General features: G+C 42.0%; 1 protein-coding gene across 1 annotated transcript in view; it reads right to left on the bottom strand.

Annotated features, from left to right (window-relative positions):
* LOC134343695 (plasma kallikrein-like) overlaps window positions 1-22,696 on the bottom strand; it is a 94,676-nt gene that overhangs the window by 29,464 nt on the left and 42,516 nt on the right. Inside the window, exons 13-15 of the mRNA XM_063042449.1 lie at window positions 21,116-21,222; window positions 15,330-15,489; window positions 10,897-11,006 (exon numbers count right to left, since the gene is read on the bottom strand). Coding sequence (XP_062898519.1) covers window positions 10,897-11,006; window positions 15,330-15,489; window positions 21,116-21,222 — 377 coding nt within the window. The remainder of the gene's footprint in view (window positions 1-10,896; window positions 11,007-15,329; window positions 15,490-21,115; window positions 21,223-22,696) is intronic.

Genomic DNA, 22,696 nt, shown 5'->3' with positions numbered 1-22,696 from the left:
TATTTGCAACACCACTTGATGGAATTGTGAAGCTGATTGGAGCAAGATGAATGTAATGAGACACCTTGGATCTCAGTGAAAAGCAGCAACTGCAGGGAAATATAATTAATAAAATTCAAGGATTGAGGAAGAAGAAAATAAATGCTGGAGAAGGACAAAGATGGTATTAAGTCAAAGTATGTGCAAAAATAAAGAAAGAAGATCAGATTAGAGAATAATTAAAGAAAAACATACATAATTTCAAAATTGATCTTTTTGAAAATTCTAAGTGTATACATTTCATGCAGAAATGAGAGACCAGAATCCTTGTAGATGACACAGTCTCTGGCCTGGAGAGGTTCATTATTGGTGGTTGTCCATCATGTCCGGCAATGACAGGAAACCTATGCGGGAGGGTTTTTAAAGTGAAAAAGCCATTGCAGTGGGGCTGTTCCACTCTCTCGACTTCAGAAGTCCGGGTCCAGTAGTATGTGTTGTGTAGTTAATAATTTAGTAGTATTTGAGTAATATTGAAATGCATAGTTTATTAAGCATTCTTGTTCATTTAAATAAGTCATTACTGGTTATATGCAAAAATAAGTGAATTGCATATGTCATGATGCTACCATGGGGTGCAAACGCACCTCACTGAAAGTAAACACAAAGTTAGACTCTCAGTTCAGATGCCCCTGTTTTTCTTCCAATTAGTGTTTTTATGTTCTGGAGTTATGAAACATAACAGTATGACATTCATCATTATTGCACATGCCTACAAAGATTGGTGCACTGTTCATTTACTGTAATGAGTTTAGTGGATATTTAAATGACTACTCTAAATTCTTACAAATAACAAGTAGCCAAGGAAAAGCAATCTCCAAAGCAACCAGAAGAGCAGCATAAATCAAGTTGTAACCCATGGCAAATACATATACATCCATTTTGATTAATCCCATTTCTTGGAAAACTTCCAGGCATCACCCTTGGTCTCCCTCAAACCTCCCTATCCCATCCCATTTCATTTATCAATTCCATGAAATAAAATCATTTGTGTCATTAGGTTTTATATGACAAAATATATCAGTGACTGTAATTAATTTGAACATTAAGCAGTAATAAAAGATTATTTGGGAAGTTAAAATTATTAATCAATTAAATTAATAATTAGAAAATTATTAATCAGAAAGTTATGTGGTGTATGTGGTGTCCAAGGAGGGGTAGCACCTCTTGTGAAAGGGCTTGTCCGAGGCAGCTCACTCACATTTGGTCCCCACCAGACACTCAGCTCTCAGCTGTGGCTCCAAGAAGCTGTCTGCAGGCAACAGTGTGCCCAACCTGGTACACTGCTTAAACAGGTGGGCTAAACCAAGTGACGTAGCTGGTGGCTTCAGACTCCAGTGAGATAGGGACATGCCTTTCCAAACATGAAAAGTCAGCTCCGGCAGACTGGGTGGATGGGGTCTTTAGTGAAATCCCACCGCCAAGAAGGCGGCTCTGCAATGCTCCGTGGAGAGTGAGGGGCATGACAAGACACAGAGGAGTCATGGTCGCCCACTGCAACCAACGAAGACCCCAGTTTGTGATATTTGTTCGTATCACTGAACCCTGACCTGAGGTCGAGAGAGTGGAACTGTCCCAGTGCAGTGGCTTTTCCACTTTAAAAATGCTCCTGCACAAGTTTCCTGGCATCATTGGACATAACAAACAACCTCAAATGGAAAGTTAATATCTTTTGCTGATAAAATGGTAGATTGTACAGTAAGAGCTGTACAGTAAGTGTTTGCTCCTTTAACAGCATAGAAACCAGATGGGTTAAAGTTTACATAGATCTTGAGCCTGTTAGTCTGTGTAGGGGAACACTTTGGTTCCAGTGATCATAATACCATTAGTTTCAATTTGATCATGGACAAGGATAGATCTGGTCCTAGGGTTGAGGTTCTGAACTGGAAGAAGGCCAAATTTGAAGAAATGAGAAAGGATCTAAAAAGCGTGGATTGGGACAGGTTGTTCTCTGGCAAAGATGTGATTGGTAGGTGGGAAGCCTTCAAAGGGGAAATTTTGAGAGTGCAGAGTTTGTATGTTGCTGTCAGGATTAAAGGCAAATTGAATAGGAATAAGGAACCTTGGTTCTCAAGGGATATTGCAACTCTGATAAAGAAGAAGAGGGAGTTGTATGAAATGTATAGGAAACGGGGTAAATCAGCTGCTTGAGGAGTATAAGAAGTGCAAGAAAATACTTAAGAAAGAAATCAGGAGGGCTAAAAGAAGACATGAGGTTGCCTTGGCAGTCAAAGTGATGGATAATCCAAAGAGCTTTTACAAGTATATTAAGAGCAAAAGGATTGTAAGGGATAAAATTGGTCCTCTTGAAGATCAGAGTGGTCGGCTTTGTGCGGAACCAAAGGAAATGGGGGAGATCTTAAATAGGTTTTGCGTCTGTATTTACTAAGGAAGCTGGCATGAAATCTATGGAATTGAGGGAATCAAGTAGTGAGACCATGGAAACTGTACAGATTGAAAAGGAGGAGGTGCTTGCTGTCTTGAGGAAAATTAAAGTGGATAAATCCCCGGGACCTGACAGAGCGTTCCCTCGGACCTTGAAGGAGACTAGTGTTGAAATTGCGGGAGCCCTGGCAGAAATATTTAAAATGTCGCTGTCTATGGGTGAAGTGCCGGAGGATTGGAGAGTGGCTCATGTTGTTCCGTTGTTTAAAAAAGGATCGAAAAGTAATCCAGGAAATTATAGGCCAGTGAGTTTAACGTCAGTAGTAGGTAAGTTATTGGAGGGAGTACTAAGAAACAGAATCTACAAGCATTTGGATAGACAGGGGCTTATTAGGGAGAGTCAACATGGCTTTGTGCGTGGTAGGTCATGTTTGACCAATCTGTTGGAGTTTTTCGAGGAGGTTACCAGGAAAGTGGATGAAGGGAAGGCAGTGGATATTGTCCACATGGACTTCAGTAAGGCCTTTGACAAGGTCCCGCATGGGAGGTTAGTTAGGAAAATTCAGTCGCTAGGTATGCATGGAGAGAGATTGGACGTTGGCTCGGTGGAGGAAGCCAGAGAGTGGTGGTAGAGAATTGCTTCTCTGAGTGGAGGCCTGTGACTAGTGGTGTGCCACAGGGATCAGTGCTGGGTCCATTGCTGTTTGTCATCTATATCAATGATCTGGATGATAATGTGGTAAATTGGATCAGCAAGTTTGCTGATGATACAAAGATTGGAGGTGTAGTAGACAGTGAGGAAGGTTTTCAGAGCCTGCAGAGGGACTTGGACCAGCTGGAAAAATGGGCTGAAAAATGGCAGATGGAGTTTAATACTGACAAGTGTGAGGTATTGCACGTTGGAAGAACAAACCCACGTAGAACATACAGGGTTAATGGTAAGGCACCGAGGAGTGCAGTGGAACAGAGGGATCTGGGAATACAGATACAAAATTCCCTAAAAGTGTCATCACAAGTAGATAGGGTCGTAAAGAGAGCTTTTGGTACCTTGGCCTTTATTAATCGAAGTACTGAGTATAAGAGCTGGAATGTTATGATGAGGTTGTATAAGGTATTGGTGAGGCCGAATCTGGAGTATTGTGTTCAGTTTTGGTCACCAAATTACAGGAAAGATATAAATAAGGTTGAAAGAGCGCAGAGAAGGTTTACAAGGATGTTGCTGGGACTTGAGAAACTCAGTTACAGAGAAAGGTTGAATAGGTTAGGACTTTATTCCCTGGAGCATAGAAGAATGAGGGGAGATTTGATAGAGGTATATAAAATTATGATGGGTATAGATAGAGTGAATGCAAGCAGGCTTTTTCCACTGAGGCAAGGGGAGAAAAAAAACCAGAGGACATGGGTTAAGGGTGAGGGGGGGAAAGTTTAAAGGGAACATTAGGGGGGGCTTCTTCACACAGAGGGTGGTGGGAGTGTGGAATGAGCTGCCAGACGAGGTGGTAAATGCGGGTTCTTTTTTAACATTTAAGAATAAATTGGATAGATACATGGATGGGAGGTGTATGGAGGGATATGGTCCGTGTGCAGGTCAGTGGGACTAGGCAGAAAATGGTTCGGCACAGCCAAGAAGGGCCAAAGGGCCTGTTTCTGTGCTGTAGTTTCTGTGGTTCTATGGTTACACAGTCCAACCATACGTTTAATTCTATGCCTCGATTACACTCTTACTTGCAATATACTGGTGGTTTATTCTTTGAACAGTTGCTGTATTCAAGGAGATAATACTCTGTATCACCACTGAAAATCTGATTAACAGTAGCAAGCTCCTTTGAAAATATAACCCACAGTAGAATAGTTAACGGCAACATTTTGGAGCTTTATCATGAGCAACAAAGCCATAAAATGGTTACCTGAATCTTAAAATTAAAGTCTTTTCTCTTTGACAGAAAATAATTGGAGCAGATCACCATACTTATCAATGCTGTGTATTTGAAGTCTGACTTTTCCAGAATTGAAATGTGATTACAGAGATTTCTGGGTCATCTCCCACGGCAGGAGACATCTAGTTATGAATTTGACATGCAAGTTCAGAATTCCCACATCATTCACATGCTTAAATTATGTTATCATTTGTACTGTATAAGTTTTCATTTTGACAAAGTGCAAAATGAATCATCTTACAAAGTAGATTTCATTATTACTGGTGCAAAATCAAATCTGTCTTCATTGGAATTAACAGAAAGAAAATCAGATTAATTGTACAATGGCCTGCTACATTTACAGCCAATAGTTATCAATGCCATTGATAAATACAATGCTAGACCCAATTGTATTTCCATAAATGGACTTCTTGCTTTACTCATCTGTAACAATATCAATCTCATATGTATATTTGTTGTAAGGTCATTAAATATTGCACCTCACACAGCCAGACAAATGATACAACCAGGATAAAACAAGGTCAGAGTTACAAATGTCTTAGGACTGAAGAATTTTGAAATATCAATTTGAAAATTTTCAAATTTCAGATGAAGATAACTTTCTGCACTTTGTAAAGCTAGCAAACAACTATTTTCAATTTATTAAACATGTACAACATACTGTACAGCTTCACTACTGATTGAACTACTTGCAGAGCTATACTTATAACAGATAACATGAAACCAGATTCAGAATTACCCCAAATCAAACAGAATCTATTAACTAATGTATACAGATATCCAAAAAGAAGGATAATCCTATCTGCAGGCTGAGAATAAACGGGGAAGACATAAAACAAGTACAGAACTTTTGCTACTTAGGAAGCTGGGTGACATCAGATAGCAGGTGCGACATGGACATCAAAAGAAGAATAGGGATGGTGAAAAGACACCTTTACGAGAATGAAGAGTATACTGACCAATACTAAACTAAGCATGACAACCCACCTCAGAGTACTGAAATGTTACGTTTATCCAGTTATTTTATATGGCTCAGAATGTTGGACAATATCTGGTAACATGAGAAAATGAATTGAAGCAGCAGAGATGTGGTTTTTGAGGAGGATGTAAAGAATATCATGGATGAAATGAATATCTAACAAGGATGTCATGAACAGAGCAAACACAAAAAGAGAAATAATGTATGAGATCATGAAAAGACAATGAAACTTCATTGGACGTGTGATTAGGAAAGAGAAGTTAGAACGCACGGTAATTATGGGAAAGATTGAAGGGAAGAAAGCAAGAGGAAGACAAAGACAAATGATGATGGAGACAGCAGCCAGAGAACTGGAAGTGAATAGCAATGAATTGATCCACTTGACCAGAAACAGGAGTGTATGGGCCATGGCAGTCAAAGGTCAAACTGGACATGGCACCTGATGATGATACAGGACTCTAGAAAGCTAATGAACCATGAACCTACAGTAAATGGCACACTTCAGTTAACAAAGAGTTTGTGTTTTCCTTTTGGATTCTACGTTTGTATTTTGTAACTTTACAATAATATGTCTTTGTACCATGTGTCTTTACCAAATTAAAAAACAATATGTGCTTTGTGCTAATATGGTGTATAAACCAGCTATGAGAAAATGCAAGGCATTGTCAAATGATAAAGACTATTAGAGCACAGGTTAAACAATGTATTTGTACCATCATCCAACAGCTCATGTCACTAATTGAAGATCTGTAGCTCATAGTATAATGTAGCTGTTTGTGTAAGGACTACACAGTGGTACAGTGGGTGGTTCTGCTGCCTCACACCTCCAGCAGCGCTCGCTCAATCTTGTCCATCTAGAGTTTGCACATTCCACCAATTATCGTCTGTGTTTCCTCCAGATTCTTAAGTTCCCTCCCATACCCTAAAAATATGCTGGTTGCTACTTATTTGGCCACTGTAAATTACCCTGAGTGTGAATGTGAGTGATAAAATTTGGTCAGAGTTGATGGAAGTACAGAACGAAAGGGGATTACTGTAGGATTCATGCATATACTTTCTTGATGGTCAGACTAGACTCAGTGGGATGAGGGATCTGTTGTGTGTATCAGGCCTGCATGTGCAGGCTCCTCCCAGTCTCCACCCACCCAACAGAAGTCACCTGCCTCTTGTTTCCAACTCATCACCTGCAGTCTATTTAAACCCAACTCTCATCCACAATCATTGAGTCATACAAAACAGCCAGCCTTCACCAGTTGCTCCTTGTAAGTTTCCTTGTTGGTTGTAGCATTAGTTATCTGTTTTCTCTAGTTTTGTGGCCCCTTGTGGATTGCTATTTTGCAATTTATTAAAGTATTGTTTACTGATAAATCAGTAAACAATCAAGCTTCTTCTACATTCCCTGACAGAGCGAACGAACCCCAGTGATTGACCCAGCAGTGTTTGCTTGCCAAAAGGAAGTTGTCCGTTGACATGAGCAGATGATCTAGAAACAGCAGGAAACTATTGACCATACACTCATTACCCTCAAACAACTTTCCATCTTGATACAACTCCACACCAGTCATCCTCCTCCCTCAGAGCCCAGTATTCCAGTGCCCAAACACTTTGATTAATCCCCAAGCTGATGGCACTACTTTCTGTTCCAGTGCATCTTGTACTTCGAACTCCAGCCATCTCTGTGGTCAAAGGACTAAGCCAAGACGGCCTTCATCATCTCTCTCTTGAATAGGCGAGCCCTGACCTGGCCCACCACTAACTGGAACAATAGAATCACAATTGCAATAAATATGAGGAGATGTGCCAGGTTTATGATTATTTGAGAAGTGGAAGGCAGACAGCAGATTGGATACTTTCACTATGACAATGCTCATGTTCTGTGCTGGATTACACCGTAGAATTCAGGACATTCGCGGAGGAGTACGGCTGGAATGCAGAAATGTTGCTGGCCCATTACCATCACGGACTCTCAAAATACTTGAAAGACAAGCTGCCTACCTGGGAGATGCCCATCAACCTTGAACTCCTCATCACTCTGGCCCTCTGTACTGAAAAGTGTCGATTGGAATGACTTTCTAGATCACCAGCGAGAACCCCAGTTCCGTTCCATTTCATGCTGCCGGACCCTCATCAGAAATTCCTCCAGAAGCCATGCAGATAGAGAGAGCTCCCTTAATCACCCCTGCCCCAACAACGTGAGGAAACAATTGTGTGTTTACCGCAGCACAGTGGATCATCCATGCATTAAATTCCCACTATGGCACCACCAGGTAGAGATGAGTGGCCTTCTATCTGATGAGCTAACCCCAGCCCTTTGTTCAAGCACCAGAGCCCGACTCATTCTTTCTGTCCTCCTTCACACCTCGATAGCTCTATGTTCACAGATGGCTCTGATGGATTCCGATGTAGCAGGTGACCTTCTGGACTAGACTCTGTGTGTGCAACTTGGACTCCCTTCCAGGCTGATCTCTCACCCATTCTGCATCACGGCTATTGACGGACGTCCCTTGGGGTCTGGGATGGTCAGAGCATGCAGCCAGCCTGTGCTCATGAGCATCAGAGAGCACCATGAGTCCATCCAATTTCTCCTTATCGACTCAGCCAACACTCCTCTCATCTTGGGTTACCACCCATGACTCTCACCTCAACTGATCATCCAGTTCACTGCTGAGTTGGGGACCCACTTGCCGCAGCCTCAGCTGACTTTGCCCTGTAAATCCAAAGAGACAGAGGATACTCTCAATCTCACCAAACTTTCACAGGAATACCACAACTTTGCCTTCATCTTCAGCATCAGGGAAGCCAGCATCCTGCTGCCTCACAACTGTGCGATCAACACCTACTGGGCATCACCCCTCTCGCAGATTGTCTGATCTTCCTCCACCATCCTGAGACCTAAGCCATGAATGACTACATCACCAAAGCACCACAGCATGGCTTAATTTGACCATCCCAGTCTCCAACTGGTGCAGGATTCATCTTTGTCAAAAAGAAAGATGAATGTCTTCGTAAACAACTGTGGATTCAACAAAATTACCATTAAGAACATTATCCTCTCCGCTTGATGGATAGTGCATTTGAAACACTCCATGGGGCCCAGATCTTCAACAAATTGGATCTAGAGGTGTACACATCTGACATGATCACTGGGGCCATCCTCTCCCAGTGAGGACCAGACAGGAAGACATACTCTTGTGCCTTCTTCTCACACAAGTTGAAATCTACATTGCACTGTTATGCAGTAAGTGACAGGGAGCTACTTGCCATCAAATGGGGCTTAGAAGAATTGGGACATCGGTTGACGGGAAACACCGAGCCCTTCCTGATCTGGACTGACCACCAGAACCTCATATCCATTCAAAAGACACACCAACTCAACCAACGTCAGGCTCACTGGACTCTCTTCTTCAAGTAATTCAACCGACCTGGCTCTAAGAACACTGAGTCGGACGTCCTGTTATCACAGTTCGCGCCAGCTGAAATGGTGTTCGACCCTCAGCCCATCATTCCACCCTCGCAGATCCTTTCCCACTCATCTGGGTTCTTGAGAACCAGATAGAAACATAGAAAACCTACAGCACAATACAGGCCCTTCAGCCCACAAAGCTGTGCTGAACATGTCCTTACCCTAGAATTACCTAGGCTTACCTATAGCCCTCTATTTTTCTAAGCTCTATGTACCTATCCAGGAGTCTCTTAAAAGACCCTATCGTTTCCGCCTCCACCACCATTGCCGGCAGCCCATTCCACGCACTCACCACTCTCTGCGTAAAAAACTTACCCCAGATCTTCCAGGCGTTGCAGCACGAGCTTGCTCTGGCCATCACATCTGACAACCTCACGTACATTCTGGTGACTGTGCACTCTAAGGCACTCCAGTAGACCAATCCTCAGCCCTCTCCAGCCATCCAGGCGCACAACAGATGCTGGATTTTATGCAATACCATTTCAAGGGGCTCAACATGATTGCAGATGCTGCTGACTGACCTCAATGTACCCATCCATTTCCTCCATCCAGCAGCCCTCCTGCCACCCTACCAGACCCTCGACACCTATGGTCCTACATTGTCATGATTTCATCATGGGTTTGCCAATTTCTGTTGGGGCCAGGGTGAAGTGACCATCTTCATTGCCCTCCCCAAACTTCCGCCAGCTGCTGAAATGGTACACCTGATTCTCCAACATGCAGTTCACTACCACGGTTTCCCTCAGAACACTATGTTGCAGTGGGGCCCACAATTCATTTCCTGCTTCTGTCAAGCCTTCTGCTCCCTCCTCTGTGAGTTTGTCCTCTGGCTATCACCTGCAGATCTGCAGACCATTTGCTGGTGGCCATGTTGGTAGTCATGAAGCACATTTCCTGATACTTCTATCATTCCAAACTGCAAAACTGTAAAGAAGGGGCACACACTTGCAAATTGAAAAACTGTCATGCGGCTATCATAAGACCATAAGATATAGGAGCAGAAGTAGGCTATTCGGCCCATCGAGTCTGTTCCGCCATTCAATCATGGGCTGATCCAATTCTTCCAGTCATCCCCACTCCTCTTTCACCCCATACCCTTTGATGCCCTGGCTAATCAAGAACCTAGAGCCTTAAGTACACCCAATGACTGGCTTCCACAGCCACTTGTGGCAACAAATTCCGCAAATTACCACCCTCTGACTAAAGAAATTTCTCCACATCTCAGTTCTAAAAGGACGTCCTTCAATCCTGAAGTCACGCCCTCTTGTCCTAGACTCCCCTACCATGGGAAATAACTTTGCTATATCTAATCTGTTCAGGCCTTTTAACATTCGCAATGTTTCTATGAGATCCCCCCTCATTCTCCTAAACTCCAGGGAATACAGCCCAAGAGCTGCCAGACATTCCTCATACGGTAACCCTTTCATTCCCAGAATCATTCTTGTGAGTCTTCTCTGAACCCTCTCCAATGTTAGTATATCCTTTCTAAAATAAGGAGCCCAAAACTGCACACTGTATTCCAAGTGTAGTGTCACGAGTGCCTTATAGAGCCTCAACATCGCATCCCTGCTCTTATATTCTATACCTCTAGAAATGAATGCAAACACTGCATTTGCCTTCTTCACCACCGACTCAGCCTGGCGGCTAATCTTTAGGGTATCCTGCACAAGGACTCCCAAGTCCCTTTGCATCTCTGCATTTTGGATTCTCTCCCCATCTAAATAATGGTCTGCCTGTTTATTTCCTCCACCAAAGTGCATGATCATACACTTTCCAACATTATATTTCATTTCCTACTTCTTTGCCCATTCCCCTGAACTAGCTAAGTCTCTCTGCAGGCTCTCTGCTTCCTCAACACTACCACCTCCTCCAACTATCTTTGTATCATCGTCAAGCATTAAGCATTAGAAATGAGAAATTCACTTCATGAATTCATTAATTTACATGCTCTGTTAGAATGCAATGCTTTCTTACTTGGACAAATTGGGCACTTTTATGAGAAATGAGGAAGGAGGAACATGGTGCTGCGAAAGGATTTTATATTGACAACTACTTTTTCTTCCAATTGTCACTAAGTAAAATTATTATGGACATACCTAAAGTATTGAACGCACATTCTCTTAATGGAAATCCAGATACAACGTTCTCAAGAGTTGCTATGGTTGATGGTGTTCCTCGCTTGCTCTTTTTGAGGTAGCAAATATAACTGAGAACAATCAGAGAAAAATCACATGGATTTAAATATTTATTAAACCATTAACCAAACTGTCACACTTCTTGAATCATCAAAAATATTACAGAAAGTGACCCACGGTAAAATATTTACAAAATTGTCAAATACTTCAGCAAATACGAGGGGTGGTTGATAAGTTCATGGCCTAAGATAGATGGAGTTAATTTTAGAAAACCTAGCACATTTATTTTTCCTACATTTACACACTTAGTCCAGTGGTCGTGGAGTATACGAATCCCTTTTGTGTAGAAGTCGGAGTCTTGGACCTCCAGAAGTGGTCCACAGCAGGGGTGATTGATAAGTTTGTGGCCTAAGGTAGAAGGAGATGAGTTAGTAACTGCAAACTTTCTGCATTTTCACTCAAAGAGTTGAACTGTACTTGCATATAATGAGAGCTATATAACTCATCTCTTTCTACCCTAGGCCATGAACTTATCAATCACCCTTGCCGTGGACCACCTGGAGGTCCAAGATGTTCTCGTTACAAGCACGTGCAGTTCAACTCTTTGAGTGATAATGAAGAAAGTTTGAAGTTAATAACTCATCTCCTTCTACCCTAGGCCACAAACTTATCAATCACCCCTGCTGTGGACCACTTCTACAAATTAGGGATTCGTATGCTCCATGACCGCTGGACTAAGTGTGTAAATGTAGGAGGGGACTATGTTGAAAAATAAATTTGCTAGGTTTTCTAAAATTCACTCCTTCTACCTTAGGCCACAAACTTATCAATCACCGCTCGTAGTTTCTCCTTGGCTATTTCTAATAACTAAGCTTAGTTCCCCAAATTGGTCATGCACGCGACAGTGAAGTTGTAATCCTTGACATATATTTCTGTAGAGTTAAAAGAAATGGGTAAAAGTTGCTAGAGGAATAGTGTTGTGTATTTAATATTCAGAAATAATTGAGTAACGTTTTAAATATATTGTTTGATTAAGCATTCTTGTTCATTTAAATGATTAATTATGGGTAATATGTAAACTATGTGAATGGCATATGTCATCACATCACCAAGTTTCACATGCATGCCTCGGTAAAAGTAAAAACGAAATTAGACATGTTATCTCTCAGCTCCCTTTTTTTACCTTTAATGTTTTGGAGTTACAAAACATAACACTGGTGATGAGTAGTGTACTGTAAAAGTGAACACGACACAACTCCTTAACTATTAAAGCACAGTGAGAAATTTGAATTTTTAAAAGGTTCAGTGAGAAACAGTCGAGTAAAAAAAACAATGCAGAATGTTTTCTTTGGAAAGGACAAATAAGGTTGAATTTTTTTAAAAAGGCAGAAAACAGGAGAATTCACTGTTTCATAAACAGTGACTACTGGGTGGTAATATTCATTAAAAAGTGTATAAATAGCTGGACTGTGTGAGAGAGATTAATGTGTTTGATTACGCAAGAGATGACTAGATTATTTATACTGAGCAAATTGAGCAGTATTTTAAAGCAAATGAACTAGACAATGAGAGGCAAGTGCCAGTTTTGAAGAGTGGATTGGGTTTAAATGCATACAGTTTGCTTAGAAGTTTGACTGCTCCAATCAAACCAGCTGAAATGAGTTTTGTTGATGCCATGAAAGTAAAGCAGGAACATTTAGAACCAAAATCATTGTTTATTGTAGAAACCCTTTAGGTTTCAGAAGGGGAGTCCATTTCACCATATGTGGCTGAATTGAAGAAAATGTCTGATCATTTTCAGTTCAGTAATGGGCTTAATGATTCACTGAAAGATCATTTAGCTTGTGGAATTTTACAATAACGCATTCAAAAATGGCTCCTAACTGAAGCACATTCACATTTAAAAGAGCAGTTGAAATACTGTCGCTGTATCAATAGAAACAGAAGACAACGAAGCAACTGAGTTGCAGTAAGGAATGAAATTGAGTGTGAAACAAATTTGCAGTGTTTAAATGGAAACCAGACTAGCCGAACAAATTACGTTACCATCGCGCCAGGGATTCACATACACCAGACCAATGCAAATTTAAATATGAAACTTGCAGAATATACAACAAAGTAGATCACATACAAAGAGTATATTGGGCAGGTAAAAATAAATGGACTGCACAGGGTAGAGATGAAGATAAAAAGTTGTTACATTTTCAAAAAGAGCACTAATTTACGTGCTGTTGATGAAAAATCTGATTATGATGGGAGTGACACAGGACTGAGTAGCCTTGAGATTTACAAAGTGAAAACTAACAATCTACAAGCAATATGGCTTACACCAAAAGTAAACAACAAATTGATTATCATGGAATTGGACCCTGGTTCAGCTGTTTCAATCATTCCACAAAATGAGTTTGAATGGCATTTCAAAGATATTGAACTGAAGCCTGCAGATATATAACTAAGAATCTATACTGGAGAAAAGGTAGTTCCTGGGAAAATGACATTTGGAACAGTGAAATACAATCAACAAGCCACATTAGGCTTGTTTTGGGAAAAACAGGAGGACCAGCATTATGGGGTCATGAGCATCCAAGACAAGTACAGCTTGATTGGAGATCCATCCACCATTTCAAGCCACATTCCCTGCGAAAAAGTCAACTGAAAGCCAATTAATAAAGGTACAGTATGATGCCACAGCAGTGTTCAAGAATGACACTGGAAAACTTAAACATAACAAGGTTAAAAAACTACATCCAAGTTTTACAAAGCCCATCTGTTTTCTTATACCATCCATAATAAGGCAGCCAATGAGCGAGATCACATGGAGGTTGAAGGAATTATTTCCGAGGTTAAGTAGAGCCCATGGAGAATGCCAGTGGACCCAATAGACAAGAAGAATGTGTCCGTCTGGAATTGTGGTTGCTTGAAGGTCACCATCAACCCAGCATTGAAAGTACACTAATACCCTCTGCCCAGGATAGAAAATATCTTTGCAAACTTTTCTGGAAGGAAATTGTTCAAAAAAGTGGACTCAGCTGAGGTCTACCTACTGTTGGAGATGGAATAAGAGTCCAAAGTGTTTCTCATCATAAACACTTACAAAGGTCTTTATCACCATTATGGACTTACTTTTGGGGTAGAATCTGCACCTGCACTCTGGCAGAAAGCTATGGACCAGCTGTTGCAAGGCTAAATGACATAAGGATGACAAGGAATATCTCCAAAGTCTCAAGACAGTGTTAAAAGGATTAGAAGATTATGGGCTCTGAGCATGACACAACAAGTGTGAATTTTTAAACCAAGAATCACTTACTGTGGTCACACAACTGATGCACAAAGATTACATGAGTGTGCTGAGAAAATTTAAACAATCGTGGATGCCCCAAGGCCAAAGGACATGTTACAGTTGTGGTCGTCTTTCGGATTTGTCAATTACTATAACAGGTTCCTGCCAAACCTGGCTATTGTGCTCCACCCCTTGAATGTATTACTACTGAGCAGGAAGAACTGGCAAAGGACAAAGTAGTGTGAGGTGGTATTCCAAAAGAGAAAGGAAATGGTGACACCGGACACTGTTTCACACATTTTGATCCACATCATCCAGTGAAACTTGCCACACACTGTTTGGGATACTAACATATCCAGAAGAAAGTGTCCAGAGCTGCTAGAACCATATCCTTCAGTTGTGGTGTCAACCCCTACAACCACCATGGAGGAAGCCCCAGAACCTGAGAATATTTTACAGCCACAAGTCTCTCCTGCCAAGTAGAGTGACCTCTCTTGTTAGTAAAGACGTTATTCCAGAAGAATATGAAATCCTCCACAGTGATTGATTTTTTAGGCCTGAATGGGACAATTTAAAATTTACTATGCCGTGGACATCTGAATAGAAGTTGCATTTAGGTGAGAGTAAGAGTTCGGCATGGACTAGAAGGGCCGAGATGGCCTGTTTCCGTGCTGTAATTGTTATATGGCTGTATGGTTATTATATAGTATACTGTGTATTTAGTTGAGATGCATTCTATATTGAGTTGAAATTTATAGCTAAGCAGGGAGGAGAATTGTGTATTGAATATTTCAGTAATATTTGAGTAATATTGTAAATATATTGTTTGATTAAGCATACTTGTTTGCTTCAATAATCAATTATGGGTTACGTGTAAAGTATGTGAATGGGACATGTTTTTACACCACCACATCATACATGCGCACCTTGCTAAAAGTAAAAAAGAAACTAGACGTGTTTTCTCTTGGCTCCCTTGTTTTCCATTCAATTCGTTTAATGCTTTGGAGTTACAAGATATGAATAGTATTGACGAAGGATACTAGTCAGCCATCCTCTACATAAAACTGAATTTATTTTGCACCTTGTTCCTGGGTTGTTTGAGAGATTGACTCACCGCTGCCGAGTGTTACGATATAACCCGTTTGCAAAGGTGAAGTACTGGCAGTCAGGCTCCTCTGTACATTCTCTTCGGCAGCTATATTCATCGTCTACTACAAATTGACGGAAGTCATCTCCTCGGAAATCCAGGCCGACAAACAGGTCTTCAAAACATGCTGAAAAACATGGGAATGTGAACTGATGAATAATTGAAAAGCTACAACAAATGGACAACAATCAAATTGGAAATGAATGAGAATAATGAATAGATTTAGCACATGTGTTTATGGCATAGTTTGCCTTTCCACGGACCAGTGGAAAATAATGCTGGAGAGATAGTAATGGGGACAAATAATTGTTGGATGAACTAGCAGTGTGACCAGAAATTCAAGCGTGTCATGCAGCAGAAGTAAGTGTAGTCACCGTTACTAAGGAGAAGGTGCTTGGGAAACTGAAAGGTCTGAAGGTAGATAAGTCATGTGCACTAGATGGATCACATGCCGGGGTTCTGAAAGTGGTAGTTCAAGTACATTTATGAAATTATGATCATTATACATACTTGCCATTATACGTTATATATATTTCCCAGTTTGCTTATCGCTCGAACTAATCCACTGACGAGGGCCCTGTTCCACCTGGAAGATGGGGTCTTATATGCCAGACTGCTGTTTATAGACTTCTGTTCAGTGTTTGACACCATCATACCCCTGAAACTGGTGGGAAGCTGTCCCCACTGGGTCTCAACACCTCCCTCTGCAACTGGATACTGGACTTCTTAACTGAAAAGCCACAGTCAGTCGGCAACATCTCTAGTCCCATTACGCTGAGCACTGGCGCTCCCCAAGGCTGTGTGCTCAGCCCACTGCTGTTCACACTGCTGATGCATGACTGTGTCGCAGGATTCAGCTCAAACCGTGTCATCAAGTTTGCGGATAACACAACAGTGGTTGGCCTCATCAACAATGATGGCAAGTCAGAGTACTGAGAGGAAGTGGAACAGCTGTTGGATTGGTGTGAGAATAAAACCTGAGACTAAATGTGGAGAAGATCAGGGAAATCATCATGGACTTCAGCAAGAAGCAGGTGAACCATCCCATCCCCCTCTGTGAATATATGGCTCCTCCGTAGAGAGAGTTAATGCGCCAAGTTCCTGGGAGTTCACATCACAGATGACCTCACCTGGTCCCTATATATCACCTCCCTGAACAAGAAGGCACAGCAGTGCTTCCACTTCCTAAGGAGATTGAGGAGAGCAAGGATCCCTCCCCCACACCACGCCCCCCCCATCGTAACTGCGTTTTACAGGAGCACCATTGACAGCATCCTGACAAGTTGCATCTCCATCTGGTATGGGAGCAGTTGAGCATCGAACCTGAAGTATCTACAAAGAACAGTGAGAACAGCTGAGAGGATCAAAGGGGTCTCCCTACCATCCATTGGGAACATTTATCAGGAGCGCTGTATACGCAGGTCCCTTAGTATTATAATGGATCTCACCCATCCATCTGGCGTCCTCTTTGACTTTCTACCAACAGGCAGGAGAGTCCAATGCATAAAAGCAAGAATGGTCAGGGTGGGAAACAGTTTCTTCCGTCAGGCTGTTAGGCTTCTGAACTCCCGGCTGCATCAGGTTCGAAGTGTCACTGGTTAATCTGTTCTGTACCTTACAATATTTAATTTATGCATTTTCGTTTGCTATTTATGCATGGCTCTTCTGTAGATTTATCCTTATTTTCATAACTTGTGTGTTATGTGTACTACTGTGCTTTACAACCTGGTTTAGAGAAACATTGTCTCATTTCTCTATCCATTATATGGTTATATACGTTATATACATGAATATAGCTAAATGACAATAAACTTGACATGACCTGCCTCCTTACAGGCAGTCACAAAACAAGAAACCCAGGAGAACATATTAAAAAACCGACAAACACACAATGTGTGAGGGAAAAAAAGGGAAAAAAATCATGCAAAAAATAAAAGTAAGCAAATTGCATTTAGAACGAAAGTGAGTCCTCAGACACGGAGCCTGGAGCAGCTGGAGGAGGCCCGCAGCCTCAGCCTCAATTCAGCACAGGGCAGAGTAATTGTCTCACAGAGCAGTCTCAGTCTCACAGAGCAGAGTAAACGACTCAGTCTCACACAGCAGAGTAAATGTCGTGGAACCCGCAGACACGGAGCCCGGAGCAGCTGGAGCAGGCCCGCTGTCTCACCCTCAGTGCAGCGCAGGGCAGAGTAAACGCTGTGGAGCAGCAAGTAGAACCAGTCCGACCATCACCTCTTGTCCCAACAGCCTGCCTTTTCGATCCATCTAGCTCAGAGTTCAAATTGTCCAAACGTGAGGTCATTCCTCACACTAGGACCCAGGCCCTGTAGCATCAACCTGCTCTGGACCTGAACACCACTGCCACGTTTCAGCTCATACCCAACCTTTCCAAATCAGCCTGGTGCTTAGATCGACTCAACCTTGCTCTCGGTTTAGGTTGACAGGCTCCGAATCTGCCTCTCCTCTATTCCACACTGTCTGGAAAATGCCTTGACCTCGCTCTGACTCAGTCTCACACCTGCACACTTCAACCTTTGAATCAGCCTCACTTTCGCTTGCCTCTTCCTTGCCTGCAGTGTGTTTGTTTACCACGATTTCTTTACAGAAATAGTGTTACTAAGAAAGTATTTAGTTGTATTTCTTGTTTTGGGAACTGGCAGTAAGTTATCACTTCCCTTCAGCAGCGCCATGTTAGACGAGGAGATTTGAAGATATTGTGGAAACATTAGTAGTGAACTTTCAAGGATTATTAAATTCTGAAGGGCTGGAAAATTGCAAATATCACTCCACTCTTTAAGAAGTGAGGGCGGTTAAAGACAGAAAATAATAGGCCACCTAGCCTGACTTCAATGATTAGAAAGGTCTTAGAGTTTATCATTAAGGATGAGGTTTCAAGTATTTGGAGACAAGTGATAAAATAGGCGGAAGTCAGCATGGTTTCCTTAAGGGGAAATCTTGCCTGACAAACCTGTTGGAATTCTTTGAGGAAATAACAGACAGGATAGACAAAGAAGCACCAGTGAATACTGTTTACATGAATTTTCAGAAGGCCTTTGACAAAGTGCTGCACATGAGACTGCTGAACAAGTTAAGAACCCATGGCATTATAGGAGAGATACTCGCATGGATAGAAGATTGGCAGGTGGCAAATAGTGGGAATCGAGGGGACTTTTTTTTGGTTGGTTGCCAGTGTCTAGTGGTGTTCCGCAGGAGTTGGTGTTGCGACCCCACTTCTTTTCATGTTACATGTCAATGATTTGGATGACAGAATTGATGGTTTTCTGTTTGTGTCCAAGTTTGTGGATAATACAAAGTTAGGTGAAGGGGTAGGTAGTGTTGAGGAAGCAGGGAGTATTCAGAAGAACTTAGACAGAGTCAACAAGCTCAGCATGCGTGCAGGACGCAGCGCCAATGCAGTCATCGATGTAGCAAAGGAAAGGTGGGGGACAGATACCAGAATAAGTTTGGAACATAGATTGTTCCACAAAGCCAACAAAAAGGCAGGCATAGCGAGGACCCATATGGGTGCCCACAGCTACACCTTTAGTTTGGAGGAAGGTGGTAGTATGGGTCCTAGCTATGCCTGCCTTTTTGTTGGCTTTGTGGAACAATCTATGTTCCAAACCTATTCTGGTATCTGTCCCCCACTTTTCTTTCGCTACATCGACGACTGCATTGGCACTGCTTCCTGCACGCATGCTGAGCTTGTTGACTTCATTAACTTTGCCTCAAACTTTCACCCTGCCCTCAAGTTTACCTGGTCCATTTCCGACACCTCCCTCCCCTTTCTAGATCTTTCTGTCTCTATCTCTGGAGACAGCTTATCTACTGATGTCTACTATAAGCCTACCAACTCTCACAGCTTTCTGGACTATTCCTCTTCTCACCCTGTCTCTTGCAAATATTCCATCCCCTTCTCGCAATTCCCCCGTTTCCGCCACGTCTGCTCTCAGGATGAGGCTTTTCATTCCAGGACGAGGGAGATGTCCTCCTTTTTTAAAGAAAGGGGCTTCCCTTTCTCCGTCATCAACTCTGCTCTCAAACACATCTCCCCCATTTCATGCACATCTGCTCTCACTCCAGCCTCCTGGCACCCCACTAGGAATAGGGTTCCCCTGGTCCTCACCTACCACCCCACCAGCCTCCGGGTCCAACATATTATTCTCCGTAGCTTCTGCCACCTCCAACGGGATCCCACCACTAAGCACATCTTTCCCTGCCCCCCTCTCTGCTTTCCGAAGGGATCGCTCCCTACGCAACTCCCTTGTCCATTCGTCCCCCCCATCCCTCCCCACCAATCTCCCTCCTGGCACTTATCCATGTAAGCAGAACGAGTGCTACACATGCCCTTACACTTCCTCCCTTACCACCATTCAGGGCCCCAGACAGTCCTTCCAGGTGAGGCGACACTTCACCTATGAGTCGGCTGGGGTGATATACTGCGTCCGGTGCTCCCAATGTGGCCTTCTATATATTGGCGAGACCCAACGCAGACTGGGAGATCGTTTTGATGAACACCTACGCTCTGTCCACCAGAGAAAGCAGGATCTCCCAGTGGCCACACATTTTACTTCCACATCCCATTCCCATTCTGATATGTCTATCCATGGCCTCCTCTACTGTAAAGATGAAGCCACACTCAGGTTGGAGGAACAACACCTTATATTCTATCTGGGTAGTCTCCAACCTGATGGCATGAACACTGACTTCTCTAACTTCCGCTAATGCCCCACCTCCCCCTTGTACCCCATCCGTTATTTACTTATATACACACATTCTTTCTCTCTCACGCCTTTTTCTCCCTCTGTCCCTCTGACTATACTCCTTGCCCATCCTCTGAGTTTTCCCCCCTCCCCTTTTCCTTCTCCCTGGGCCTCCTGTCCCATAATCCTCTCATATCCCCTTTGCCAATTACCTGTCCAGCTCTTGGCTCCATCCCTCCCCCTCCTGTCTTCTCCTATCATTCTGGATCTCCCCCCTCCCCCTCCCACTTTCAAATCTCTTACTAGCTCTTCCTTCAGTTAGTCCTGACGAAGGGTCTCGGCCCGAAACGTCGACTGTACCTCTTCCTAGAGATGCTGCCTGGCCTGCTGCATTCACCAGCAACTTTGATATGTGTTGTTTGAATTTCCAGCATCTGCAGAATTCCTCGTGTTATGGTCATATGCCTGCATTGTTGTGACATGACTGAAGTGATTGTGGCATCCAAAAACTGAACCTGGGTTCTCCTGGAAGTCCACAAAGTTTCACTTATTTAAGTGAAACTCTACATGCAGCAATGAAAATGTAAATTCATTAAACCCACTCAGGGAAAACATACAGAACCCAACATATCAAACTTTCAACCAAATACAACCTCCTCCTCTAATCACCAGCTTTTGTAATATATGTCTTGACAATAAATCAAAAAACCTGAATATTCTTTTGAGACATGAATAGCCTCTCCAAGCTACAATGTGTAAAGCAGTATCTCTTGATTGAAGTGCATGGGACTTCTCATCTCATGATACTCTACAGTATACAAGACATGTTATATTCTTTACTTGGGGCCTTGGACTCATTTCTTTGAATCTCATTCGGGCTGACCCATGTTGGACTACGTTAACTTGCAGATTCTTATCTTACCTAGAGGCTAATTATGAACTTTCCTCTCAAAATTTATTCCTACATTGCAATACATTATTTCACATGGAGGTAAGACAAGTAGCAGATAAAAACCAGAACTCAATACAACATATCGATGTTTTACTTACAGTTATACATGTTGCACGGTTTCAAAGAATACCCTGAGATAACATCCTGCAACTCTGTTTTAAGGGTTGGGTCCCCTTTTTTGTTCATTTTAAGATAACAATAATATCTGCAACATGATATGAGAAACAGTTTGTTAAATAATTTGAAGGTGTTTGTTGATAAGTACAGGGAGGATGTCAGAGGTAAGCAGTTTACACAGAGAGCAGTGGGTGCATGGAACGTGTTGCCAGTGTTGGTGGTAGAGGCAGATACATTAGGAACATTTAACAGCCTCTTACATAGGCACATGGATGATGAAAAATGGAAGGCAATATGGTACAGAAGGGTTAGATTGATCTTAAAGTAGTTTAAAAGGTTGGCACTGCATTGTGGGCTGTGCTGTTCAATATTCTATGCACCAAGTTCTAAATACAGTGGATTCCAGTTCATTGGGACACATCAGGGCCTGTATGTTTTAGCCCAATTAAGTGGCTGCCCCAATTAGCCAAAGTTTTGTGGAAATAATTAAAAAGGTATTTAAAAGACTATGACATGTATTTAAATGAATTACTGAATAAATTAAAACACTACCAATACTACTACAGTACTATAAAACAGTGTATTAGTTCCTAATAGTTATTGATGGAGAAATTCATCCAATGTACGCTGTTGTGTTCTTTTGATAGACTGTAAATGAATAAAATCAGCACACTTAGTGCAGATAATGACCTGCCTTCTGACAATGCTTTTGATGATTGCATCCTCCAAATCTTCATTTTCACTGTAACATTCAAAATGATTGTTGATACATTCAAATTCTTCCTAACTTGTTAAAGTAGTGAAATCATTTTCACTCCTAACTGTTTCTGGCACCTCAAAGCCTGAATGCTTGTAACCACAGTGAAAAAAAACATTCTGAATTGTCTTACTGATAATTTCTCACCAACTAGCAGTGACAAAAATCAATGCTTTTTGAAGACAAACACATGCAACTGACGTTATTTAAAAACCACTTGCTCAAAGCACAGTATTGTGTCTAACATCCATGCACGTTCATGCAACTGATGCAAGTTAGAAACTGTTTGGGAACTGTCTCCTTTTAGGTGGCATAGTCTCACAATAAACAAAGGGAATCCCGGCTATTTTCTCAATTAGGTTTTGTTCTTTACTAGCTGTCTCAAATAAGAGACTGTCCTGATTAACTGATTGTCCAACTGGAATCCACTGTTTATTTTTACTAAAAATTTAGAAAAATTCAGACATTGAAAATCTGAAAGAAAAATTTTAAAAATGGCTTGGATAGTTGGATAGTTCAGGTCAAGCAACATATTTCGAAAGAGAAATACTTTGCATTTCAAGTCAAAAATCTTTACGATAAAGGTCCAAAACAATCCTTTCTTCTATTTTTTTCTTCTACCTTAAGCTTATTGACATAGGAAGAGGAATTGATAGCTTCAGTAATGGGTGCAAGGATTACAAACATAATTAATTGTTACCCAATATTTTGAATACTGGCAGAAAGCCAACATTGTATTGCCTGCTCAGTGCCGCCAGGGCCATCCGTGCTGGTCATGAGTTTCTCATGAAGAGAAAGGCATAAA

Source organism: Mobula hypostoma, chromosome 3 (assembly GCF_963921235.1).
Source record: "Mobula hypostoma chromosome 3, sMobHyp1.1, whole genome shotgun sequence".
NCBI lineage: Eukaryota > Metazoa > Chordata > Chondrichthyes > Myliobatiformes > Myliobatidae > Mobula > Mobula hypostoma.
This window is presented reverse-complemented; position numbering and strand designations above follow the sequence as displayed.